This window comes from Triticum aestivum, chromosome 4A, assembly GCF_018294505.1.
Source record: "Triticum aestivum cultivar Chinese Spring chromosome 4A, IWGSC CS RefSeq v2.1, whole genome shotgun sequence".
Lineage (NCBI taxonomy): Eukaryota > Viridiplantae > Streptophyta > Magnoliopsida > Poales > Poaceae > Triticum > Triticum aestivum.
In genome coordinates, this window is record NC_057803.1 from 209,767,726 (window position 1) to 209,779,426 (window position 11,701).

The 11,701-nt window shown below is 44.5% G+C and overlaps 1 protein-coding gene across 8 annotated transcripts; it reads left to right on the forward strand.

Annotated features, from left to right (window-relative positions):
- Positions 1–3,419: 3,419 nt before the first annotated feature.
- Positions 3,420–11,388, forward strand: LOC123085844 (lysine-specific demethylase JMJ25). Of its 8 annotated transcripts, none has more exons than XR_006440009.1 (13): positions 3,428–4,235; positions 4,332–4,474; positions 5,624–5,723; positions 6,140–6,272; positions 6,355–6,409; positions 6,519–7,284; positions 7,638–7,967; positions 8,156–8,527; positions 8,618–8,690; positions 10,383–10,468; positions 10,569–10,719; positions 10,823–10,893; positions 11,014–11,260. XR_006440009.1 is itself a non-coding variant. In XM_044507549.1 (13 exons), the coding sequence occupies exons 1-13, from the start codon at positions 3,885–3,887 to the stop codon at positions 11,111–11,113; spliced, it is 2,700 nt and encodes an 899-aa protein (XP_044363484.1). In that variant the 5' UTR covers positions 3,429–3,884; the 3' UTR covers positions 11,114–11,388. The 8 variants fall into 8 exon arrangements, 3 of the variants coding, with proteins under 3 accessions (XP_044363485.1, XP_044363483.1, XP_044363484.1); XM_044507549.1 differs by having other exon boundaries at positions 3,429–4,235; positions 10,600–10,719; positions 11,014–11,388; XM_044507550.1 differs by lacking the exon at positions 7,638–7,967 and having other exon boundaries at positions 3,420–4,235; positions 10,600–10,719; positions 11,014–11,388.
- Positions 11,389–11,701: the final 313 nt, after the last annotated feature.

The following is an 11,701-nucleotide window of genomic DNA, read 5'->3' on the forward strand; positions in this document are numbered from 1 at the left end:
TCTCCGTGAGTATCTTCGTTCATAACGATCATCTCTACTCCTTCTCTCTCTTGGTGGTGATTCTTTGCTTCTTCTTTTTGGAGAATCTTCTCTTCTCTTGTAGGGAGCCGTACACTCATTGGAATAGTGTCCGGGTCTTCCACAACTGTAGCAGTTTCGCTCTCGACTAGAAGATCTTTTGTCATTGTAGGACCTTGACTTGAAGCTTCTATCTTTGCTTCTACTCTTGTAGAACTTGTTGAAGTTCTTCACCATTAAGCTCAATTCTTCATTGAAGTTTTGTTTCTCACTTGATGATGTAGGGGCTTCACATGAGGCTTTGTAGGCACCACTTGATTTATTGTGAAGTTCCTCTTTATCCTTAAGTGACATCTCATGAGCAACAATTCTTCCAATTACCTCCGTTGGCTTGAGATCTTTGTAATTGGGCATCATTTGGATCAATGTGCACACGGTATCATATTTTCCATCCAAGGCTCTTAGAATCTTCTTGATGATGAATCTATCGGTCATCTCTTCACTTCCTAAGCCGGCAATCTCATTTGTGATGAGAGCAAGCCTGGAGTACATTTCAGCGACACCTTCACCATCCTTCATTTTGAACTTGTCAAGTTGACTTTGAAGCACATCCAACTTGGATTCCTTGACGGAGTCGGTACCTTCGTGCATATCAATCAAAGTGTCCCAAATTTCCTTTGCATTCTCAAGACGACTGATTTTGTTGAATTCTTCGGGGCACAATCCGTTGAAGAGAATATCACAAGCTTGAGCATTGTATTGCAACATCTTCAACTCATCCGCGGTAGCTTCATGGTTTGGTTCTTTCCCATCAAAGAAGTCACCTTGCAAACCAACACACACAATAGCCCAAACGGCGGGGTTATGTCCAAGAATATGCATTTTCATTTTATGCTTCCAACTAGCAAAATTAGTACCATCAAAGTAAGGACCTCTACGGTGATAATTTCCCTCGCTAGACGCCATACTCTCTTAGGTTGTGAAACCAAGGCTATGACCACCAAAAGCTATGGAGATCAAAGCAAATGGAAACCTGGCTCTGATACCACTTGTAGGATCGAAAGTATGTCTAGAGGGGGGGTGATTAGACTACTTGACCAAATAAAAACTTAACCTTTTCCCAATTTTAGTTCTTGGCAGATTTTAGCTATTGTAGGACAAGTCAAGCAATCATCACACAATTCAAGCAAGCATGCAAAGAGTATATTGGCAGCGGAAAGTAAAGCATGCAACTTGCAAGAATGTAAAGGGAAGGGTTTGAAGAATTCAAACGCAATTGGAGACACAGATATTTTCCCGTGGTTCGGATAGGTGGTGCTATCCTACATCCACGTTGATGGAGACTTCAACCCACGAAGGGTAACGGTTGCGCGAGTCCACGGAGGGCTCCACCCACGAAGGGTAATGGTTGCGCGAGTCCACGGAGGGCTCCACCCACGAAGGGTAATGGTTGCGCGAGTCCACGGAGGGCTCCACCCACGAAGGGTCCACGAAGAAGCAACCACCCACGAAGGGTTCACGAAGAAGCAACCACCCACGAAGGGTCCACGAAGAAGTAACCTTGTCTATCCCACCATGGCCATCGCCCATGAAGGACTTGCCTCACTAGCGGTAGATCTTCACGAAGTAGGCGATCTCCTTGCCCTTACAAACTCCTTGGTTCAACTCCACAATCTTGTCGGAGGCTCCCAAGTGACATCTAGCCAATCTAGGAGACACCACTCTCCAAGAAGTAACAAATGGTGTGTTGATGATGAACTCCTTGCTCTTGTGCTTCAAATGATAGTCTCCCCAACACTCAACTCTCTCTCATAGGATTTGGATTTTGTGGAAAAAAGATTTGAGTGGAAAGCAACTTGGGGAAGGCTAGAGATCAAGATTCATATGGTAGGAATGGAATATCTTGGTCTCAACACATGAGTAGGTGGTTCTCTCTCAGAACATATGGAATTGTGTATGTGTTCTGATGGCTCTCTCCACGAATGAAGAGAAGGTGGAGGGGTATATATAGCCTCCACACAAAATCCAACCGTTACACACAGTTTTCCAATCTCGGTGGGACCGAATCAACAAACTCGGTCGGACCGAAAAGGTAAACCTAGTGACCGTTAGAGATTTTCGGTGGGACTGACATGCAACTCGGTAGGACCGACATGGTTAGGGTTTGGGCATAACGTAATCTCGGTGAGACCGATTACACAAACTCGGTGAGACCGAGTTTGATAATAAGCTAACCAGAGAGTTGGTCAGGCAAACTCGGTGGGACCGATTTGCTCTTTCGGTGAGACCGAAAAGTTACAAAAAGGAAACAAAGAGTTTACATTGCAAACTCGGTGGGACCGATTCGCTCTTTCGGTGAGACCGAAAAGTTACGAAAGGGAAACATAGAGTTTGCAATCCCATCTCGGTGAGACCGAAATCCCTATCGGTAGAACCGAATTGCTAGGGTTTGGCAGTGGCTTATGACAAGTGAAACTCGGTGGCGCCGGATAGAAAGAATCGGTAGGACCGAGTTTGGCTTAGGGTTTAGGTCATATGTGGATATGGGAAAGTAGTTGAGGGTTTTGGAGCATATCACTAAGCACATGAAGCAAAAGGCTCATTAAGCAACACCTCATCCCTCCTTGATAGTATTGGCTTTTCCTAAAGACTCAATGTGATCTTGGATCACTAAAATATAAAATGAAGAGTCTTGAGCTTTTGCGCTTGAGCCAATCCTTTGTCCTTAGCATTTTGAGGGTTCCACTTTCACATCCATGCCATGCCAATCATTGAGCTTTCCTGAAATAGTCATCTTGGAATAGCATTAGCTCAATGAGCTATATGTTGTTATGAATTACCAAAACCACCTAGGGATAGTTGCACTTTCAGCTCCGCGCGACTATTGACTTCTTCGTCACGGAAGGCCCGGACTCCAACGACTACTTATCCGACGACGACTTTTTCCCCGACATCGACAACCTCCTCGACGACATGGCTGGCGAGGACACTAACCCCAAGACCAGTACTTCCGCTGTTGTACCATACATGTTCATACTTTTTCTGTTTGAGATTCTGCCACAGTTTCTTGCTTTAGTGTATGCTCTAGATATATTTGGTTCTAGTTCATATTTGCAGATACTATTTACTTTCTCTCTGTCAGATTGCATGCCTTGCTTGATCTCTGCTATTTTAGCCATGCTTTATCTAGTATTTCTGTTAATAAAATTATGATACATTGCTCATATTTAAAAAAACATGTCAACACACGAATACAAAATTGTGTTGGATGGTAAAACATGTCCGGATCACGGGGACATAATGGGGCGGTTTGATGGTGGATGCATCCGGTGTGGCCAGCGGCCGTGACTGGGCACGCAGCGTTTTTCCGTTCCTCCGCCCACATGAAGATGAAGGAAGACCCCCGAACCAGACCGCCTCCCCCCTGCAAGAGGAGAGACCCCTTCCGCCACGGCTTGATTGCCGGTGGCTTTCCTTTCTTCCTTCCCCTGCGCAGCTGCTCACACACGCAGATGCTGCTCTTCCTTCCGTCCCCGGACACGCAGGCAAGGCAAAGGCACCCACCACCAAATAGGAAGGGGAGTTACTCCACCACCACCAGCAGCCTAGCCTAGCCTAGCACAGCACAGCACAGCACAGCAGTGGGAGGGGGAGGCACCAGGGCAGGGCAGGTCCGGAGATGGATGGAGACTTGTTGCAGCGCAGCCCACTGCAAAGCTCCAAATTACAACACGGAGCCCAACCACCACTTATACGCCACCGCCACCACCACCAGCATCGCCACCACTTTCCCCTCCCCGATCTCCTCCCCAAACCCTAACCCCCTCCCCTCGGATCCGCGCATGGAGGCGTGACGGGCCGGGGGGATGGACGCCGTGCCGGAGGACCTCCGCTGCAAGCGCTCCGACGGCAAGCAGTGGCGCTGCAGCGCCCCTTCCATGCCCGACAAGACCGTCTGCGAGAAGCACTACGTCCAGGCCAAGAAGCGCGCCGCCTCCTCCGCGCTACGCGCTACGCTCCGCAGGTCCTCCCCCTCCTACGCCGCCGCCTCCTACGCGCCGCCCCGTGAGGGCGACGCCGACGCTGACCTGCCCCTGCCAATGGCTGTCGCGAGGCCCTTCTACGGCAGTGTCGTCGGGGAGCCTGTCTACGTGGCGGAGCCGGCGGTGCGGAGGGGGCTGCCCCTCATCAATGCTATCGGCTCGCGCACCGCAGCGGTCAGTTGGTTTTACCTCTTTGTGTGTGTCTCTGTGTGTGTGTGGCTCGCGCTGCTTTGGGGTGCTGATGTTGGTGATACATGTCGATGACGGCAGGAGCTAGTCGGGAGAGCCTCTGTAGGGCTGCAAGGCTGTGCCGAGGTGAAGACGAGTTGCCACCAATGCCGGAGGAGTGTCAGTGCCGTTTGGTGTACCAGCTGTGACAGGAGGGGGTATTGCGGCGGCTGCATCTCCAGATGGTATATTGCGATATGGATTATACTGTTCTACACTTATTATTAAGAGTGTCAATCTTGATTCAAGAATAATTCCATCCTAGAGGAAGGCACTTGTCCATAGGAACTGCCAAATCATAGGAACTACTCTAGGGCATTCCTGTTGGAACATGTTGCTGAAGCACATAGAGATGTTCCTGGTTAGTGTCTTGTCTTGGTAATTTCAGAAGCATAGCCTCTGCCGTGGCCTTTTAAAGGAAAAATTAATCATTATCTTGGTTCATAACAATAAAAAGTTAATGTTCCACAACCAATGTGATTTTTTTCCTGACGGTCCCTTCTCAAGAACAAGTTCAATATGGCCTAATTGAAAAGAGAATCAGATCTGATCTCACCCAATTACATTTATACAAAATATCAAGTACAAACACACCTTCTTGGTACACTACCAATTTGATGGAGAGACACCTTCAAAGAACTGGGATGGCGATCAATGCTGACGGCAATGGTGTGGGTAACACAATTTATGAACTCCACAATCAGTGTATGAGAAACAGTCAGTGCGTGAAGTGGAGCATGCAATGGCTGTGCACGTTGGAAAAAGTTGCTAAGGACTAAGAGGATCAGTTGCAACGGTTGCGGGATGAATAGGTGTTCAGGGTGACAGACTAACAGCTAATGTTTCATGCTCTTTGAGCTGGCTAAACAGGAAGAATATTTTCTTGCTTAGAGTTTAATGGTCCTGTGTTGGGTCTTAACAATAACATGCACTACCTCCGTCCATGTTTACTAGTCCCCCTCATATTTTGGGTCACAGTAGAAATAGTTCTGTCGAGCCACTGACTTCTGATCAGTAACATCTTGTTTTTATTTAGAGTGATCATATGAAAATGAGAGTGCACTTGACTTGAAAAATATTTTCATGATGTTGAGTTCATTAGGATCTCAAAAATATATTGCTCAAGATCAATTTTAGTTTCACCGTGGGGACTGTTGCATTGTCAAGGAAACACCTTATTTTTGTGGCTATTGGTTATGCTTGGTTAGCATGTTAGAAATTTGCGTATGTTGTCACCTTACACTGTACGGTGTGCATACTTGGCGATTTCGGCTTTATAGATTTGATTACAGACTCATTATTGCTTTTCCTTACTAATAGAATATGTAATGTAGGTACTCTGACATTGCAATAGATGATATTCAAAAGGTTTGTCCAGCATGCCGTGGCATTTGTAACTGCAAAGTTTGCTTACAAGGAGACAACGTAATTAAGGTATGTAGGGCATGTTTGGTTGATGGCAGGGTATCTGAGAAATTCTTACGGTTGCTTTTACAAAAGTGCCCTCTTGATGCTAAACCATAGCTCTAACTGAGTCAAATTCCACAATTTGCACAGCTTGCAACACCAAGTTAGCCAACTTTGACTTTCTTAGCCTAGTGTTTGTTTCTTTGCCAAACTTGTAACATGTTCCACTATTTGATCACTATGCCCCACATGCAGTTGACACATCTTTTTGTCATACATTGCCTAAGCTGTGGCATGCCACAAGTTGTTTAACTTAGGTGTTTCAACATCTGGCATCCAACCAAATATGCCTGTTGGGAGTTTTCTTCCTTTTCTCTTTCCATGTATTTGATTTCCATCCTCTACTGAGTTTTCTTATGTAACACTTCTTTTGTTCTTTTAAGGCAAGGGTGCAGGAGATATCTGTTGTAGATAAGTTGAAATATCTTCATAGCATTTTGGCATATGTTCTTCCAGTGCTAAAGCAGATTTACTCCGACCAATGCTTTGAAATAGGTGTTGAAACAAGAGCTTATGGTACCTTATTTTCCCTCTTACCCTCCTTTGTGTAATAACTCTGCATGTTTCAAACAGCACCATAACATATTATATGCAATAGGGCCCAAGATGGACATCATTAGGGCAAAGATGAATTCTGATGAGCAAATGTGCTGGTACTGCTTTTGCATTCTTCTATCTGTTGCTTTTATCATTGGGATTTTATTATTCCTGCAATATAATTTAAAGCTATAGTGTAATACCTTATAAGTTACCTTTCTGCAGTGACTTTTGCAAAGTGCCAGTGTTTGATTATCATCGACACTGTCCAAGATGTTTGTATGACTTATGCCTTGACTGTTGTCGAGATATTAGGCGCTCTCAGACAAATGTAGTCAGAGGAGAATATGCTGAAAGTAAAGGTCCTGTGGTGGAGACAAATAAAGATAGTGCGAGTGACAGAGCAAGATTGGAACCATCTGCAGCAAGTGTCAACGATAAGTTGTTCCCAGAGCCGATAGATGCAAATGATATTGGCATCAGATCTTTGTTTCCTACATGGAGAGCCAACAATGATGGCAGCATCACTTGTGGGCCTCATGAGGCTGGTGGTTGTGGCTCCTCAAAGCTGGTATTAAGGCGAATATTCAAAATAAACTGGATTGGTAAGCTTGTAAAGAGTTCTCAAGAAATGGTTAATGGTTGCAAAGCACATGATCTTGAGAATGGATGCTCATCCTGTCACGATAGCAGAAGATTGGACTCAATTGGTCGCCATAACTTTGGTCTCTCAAAATGTTCAGATAGTGATGGTATTGATGGGAACTCTGTGTACTCTTCTGTACTGGAGAACTTAAAATACGAGGGTATTGTCCATTTCCGTAAACACTGGATAAATGGGGAGCCTGTAATTATTAGGAATGCATTTGAGCCTTCTTTATCATCAAGTTGGGACCCGTTAAGCATTTGGCGAGGAATCCAGGAGATCATGGATGAAAAAATGGATGAAAATGCGATAGTTAAAGCTGTGGACTGCTCAAACCAATCAGAGGTAAAACGGGAGTATTAGTTACTAGTTTATCTATCTAACTAACAGTTGTTCACTTTCTATTTGAAATGATCTTATCACTGTGACGTCTGTTTATAGACTCTGAAGTGGCATGCTATTACTTATAATATTACTGTTGCTAGTCGGCTTTGACTGTAAGAAGCATAACTTTCGCCCCAAGAGAGATGTAGGTGATGAAAATTACTTCTGTTTGTACGAGGATTTCTCAAACATCATTACCCCATCCTATAATCATGACTGAAGAAGTGAAAAAGAAAGATAGTAGAAAACTAAACACTTTTTGTGTACTATGGCTATCCTAAAATCTACATGCTGCTTTACAAAAAAAAAATCAGGTGCATATCAAGCTCAACCAATTTATCAAAGGTTATTCAGATGGTCACAAGGGAGAAGATGGCAAGTTAATTATGCTGAAACTGAAAGATTGGCCTCCAGTGAGCGTATTAGAGGAGTTTCTGTTATGCCAGCGACCAGAGTTCATTGTCAATTTTCCCTTAGTAGACTTTATCCATTCTAAGTGGGGCTTTCTTAACCTTGCGGCTAAGTTACCCCCAGATGCCCTACAGTCTGAAGTAGGCCTAAAGCTGCTTATTGCATATGGAAGGCAGCAACAACCTGGTAAAAGCGATTCAGTGACAAATCTGATGGTTAAGATGGGTGATGTGGTAAGTTGCCCTTTTGCTATATTTACACTTCAAAATTCTTTTTGTTTTACTGAAGTCAAACATCCGTTTACTAGAGAATGCTGGTTGATGTTGCAACTTACCTTTTGATCTGTTTCTCGGCAATTTAATAAATTAATGAAATACAATAAATACACCACATGGCTAATGCTATGTTTTTCTGTATATAGGTACACATGTTAATGCATAGAGCTGAAATGCGTTACCTATGTCCAAAGAGTCTACAACCTGAGCAGCCGGAAAGGATTGCCAATGGGATGGCAGTGCATGTAAATGCTCATGCACCTGTGCAAAACTTGAATCTGGATATGGGGGAACAATCACCTGAACACACAGTTTCTAAGTCTTGCGGCCCTTCTGCAGGCTCTTCTGCTGAGCTATCAAGTTCATCACATTCAGAGCAAGCAAAAACTAATGGTGTAGAAAGATCTCAGCCTGGTGCTCTTTGGGATGTCTTCCGCAGGCAGGATGTGCCGATGCTGAATAAATATTTAGCTTCTAACTGGGAGGAACTTACAAATAACAGTCAGGCGATGCTCTCTGTAATTACTTCTCACTACTCTATGCCAAATTTGGCTGAACCACTTTTGTCAAATATGTTTATGTTGAGAATACTATTTCTTTGGTTTCAGGTGAAGCATCCTATTTATGATCAAGCTGTATATCTCAGGGAGCACCATAAAAGGGTATTAAAGGATCAATATGGTAAGTACACCAAATAAAGATTATCGCTTTGAAGTTGGTAGATGCAATAGTTACCGACTTCCTTTCACTGATGCACAATAGCAGCTTGTTTCATTTACTTTGCCAACTTCTCAGACTTGGGCAATCCATAATACTACTTTATTGCAATACCACATCAAGCAGATGATGTGCCATCTACTCCCTCTGTCCCATAATGTAAGACGTTTTTTTACACTAGTGCATTATGGGACGGAGGGCGTAAATTCCTACCGAATCAATAAATGTAACTATACCAATTCTTTGCTCGAAAGAGAGCAACCAAATGTCTGCTTGCTAGGTCTTGTTTACCAGGAAATCCCAACCTGATACTTCTATCTACATCCTTTTTGGTGTGGAATATGATTTTTCGCCACTACTTGACTTTGATGATTTGCCACTGGTTACTTTGCAAATGATATTTTGCCACTTCTTAGTTGGGACTTTGAGGATTTGCCCTTTTACAGTCAAAAACAATAGTAGTTACGAGTGTTTTAGATAATATATGCGCAAAACAGTGGACAACAATACCCTTGTGCCTGTTTGACTGAAGAGGCAGAAAAATAAGTAGAAATCCCCAATGTCCCAGCTCTTCCGCCTCTCAAGTTCTCTCTGCCGGCGCCAATGAAGATGAACTTGTAGAGGAGGTCCCATGGTAGGTCCTGGGTGGGCGTGAACTAGCCACGGCCGGCACTGTGGAGACGAGCGATAGGTGGCCCTCGTAGAGGAAGCCCGAGGGCCTGCACGGTGACAGCGGCGTCCCTGAACCGTGTGTAGCCAAGCGCGCCGCAGCGGCTGGGGAGCTGGAACGGCGCGGCGAATGCTTCAGCAGCCCTGCCAGTCACCGCCGCTGCTGATGCCCTGCCTGCCCTGTGCTGCTCTTGCTCGCCGCCGCGGCCACCTACTGGTTCTACAACAGGTACTGCTGGTTGCTGCTGCTGCACGTAGTGCTGCTGCTGCTGCTCGCACCTCTTGGCTCCACAGTGGTCAGCCGGGTATACTCTTGTGTTCTGAACGACAGCTGATGCAACACATAGTCCTTTCGCTTGGAGAGCAGGATAAATCACTGATGTGTATTAGCGTCACAAAATCCTGTGTTTGCTTCCATGGAAGAATCGATCAGCTGCTTGCATGCTTGCCATGCTGCCATGGAATAATCAATCTAGCACTTCTTCTGTGGATTGCTCACCGGCGACGGATAGAGCCAGAGGCATCATATCTTGGTCTGACGGGGGGACTGTGATGCTGAGATGTGGACCTGGCTCCTGGTCGTGTTGGCCAGCGTGACCATGGCCGCCAACTCTGGATCCGCTCCCCGTGGCAAGTCACAAGAGAGATGGGGAATGAACAAACAGGAAGAGCTTGTCTGTTGGCTTGGTCGATCGAGGACATGGGCAATTTGGGGATTTCATGCGGGCCCCACCTGTAAGAGGCAAATCCTCGAAGTCCCAAGTAAAAAGTGCAAAATATCAATTGCAAAGTAGGCAGAGGCAAATTGTCGAAGGCCCAAGTAAGCAGTGGCAAGAGATCACATCCCCCCCTTTTGGCGAATTGTCGAAGTCCCACGTAAGCAGTGTGCTAGTAATATCTCATATGAGGCAGACTAATGATTTAGCTGCATCTTATTTGTATATTTTTAATTTGCGTTATGTCACCTGTATTTGTACGTTCTTACAGGAATTGAACCTCGGACATTTGAACAACATATTGGCGAGGCTGTTTTTATTCCAGCTGGCTGTCCTTACCAAGTAAAAAATCTCCAGGTATGCTTCTAGTGATTTTGTGCCATCACAGATTGCTATACTGAACCTTACTGCTTTGGATGATCTACTCTTTGAAATGGTTCATCGTATGCAAATATAGTTACATCGTCTTCTGTTAAAATATGGTTCAGTCTACGGTTCAGTTGGCTCTGGATTTTTTGTCGCCTGAGAGTTTGCGGGAGTCGGCTCGTATGGCCCAAGAGATACGCTGCCTGCCAAATCATCATGATGCAAAACTGAAGATGCTTGAGGTACCTCAGAACTGAGCTGGTCACCGAGCAGTTGCTTTATGCCTATGTCACTTACCGTTCGGAACAAAAAGGAACCTTACGAGTTTTGTCATCAAACATGCAGGTTGGAAAAATAGCTTTATATGCAGCAAGTTCCGCTGTCAAAGAAATTCAGAAAATAACCCTTGATCCCAAGTAGGTGCACTTAACTTGTCTCCTTGAGCGTAGAACTGTAGAGATCTTCACCTCTTCTTTTTTCATACGCCTTTAGTTGATCTATGCTGCTTATAAACCCAGTATCTGTGCCTTTCTCAGGTTTAATCTGGATATCAGATTTGAGGATCAGAACCTAACCCGGGCAGTTTCAGAGAACTTGGCTAGAGTCACTAAACAACGAAAGGTGTCTTGTGGTTGACATTCTGCAAGTCCTCAGGAGATGCGGGATGTAAAATTGAAATTGAAATCCATGTGAAGTAGATATAGCAAATTGTACATGTAGTATACCATGTCCCGAAAGAAACACATTCACAACTCTTGTCAGATAGTATTGACTTCACCTGTATATTGTGGGTTAGGAGTAACGGCTGTGCTCATGTCAACAAAAATAATGTGTTGAGCAATTAATGAACATTACTATGAGAGTATGATTGATAACTACTCTTCCGCCATTTTGAAGAGAATTTCAGACAATTTTGGGTCGAGTAATATGGAGTTTGGCCCTGTTGTGCTCTAGCTTACATTCACAAAAACAAAACAAAACAAACAGGTTAGATTTAATAGTGACGTTATAGCATGGGCAAATTTGCCCCCCAAACATATGCATGTAGATTATATAGCACACAATTAATTCAACACAAACCAAAATAAACTGCAATTCAACACAAGCCAAGATAAACTTTACCTATTCATACACAGGCCATACATAATGAATCAAAATACACCTTTGTTGTGCTCGTTGATCTCCATCTGCTTGTTGGTGAACCACTTCTTTCGTCATCCAAGA

Coding starts and splice junctions, on each gene's coding strand:
- LOC123085844 (XM_044507548.1), top strand. CDS start 3,885: ATGGACGCCGTGCCGGAGGACCTCCGCTGCAAGCGCTCCGACGGCAAG. Junction 5,724..6,139: donor AAGGAGACAACGTAATTAAG/GTATGTAGGGCA, acceptor TGTTCTTTTAAG/GCAAGGGTGCAGGAGATATC. Junction 8,691..10,382: donor GGTATTAAAGGATCAATATG/GTAAGTACACCA, acceptor ACGTTCTTACAG/GAATTGAACCTCGGACATTT.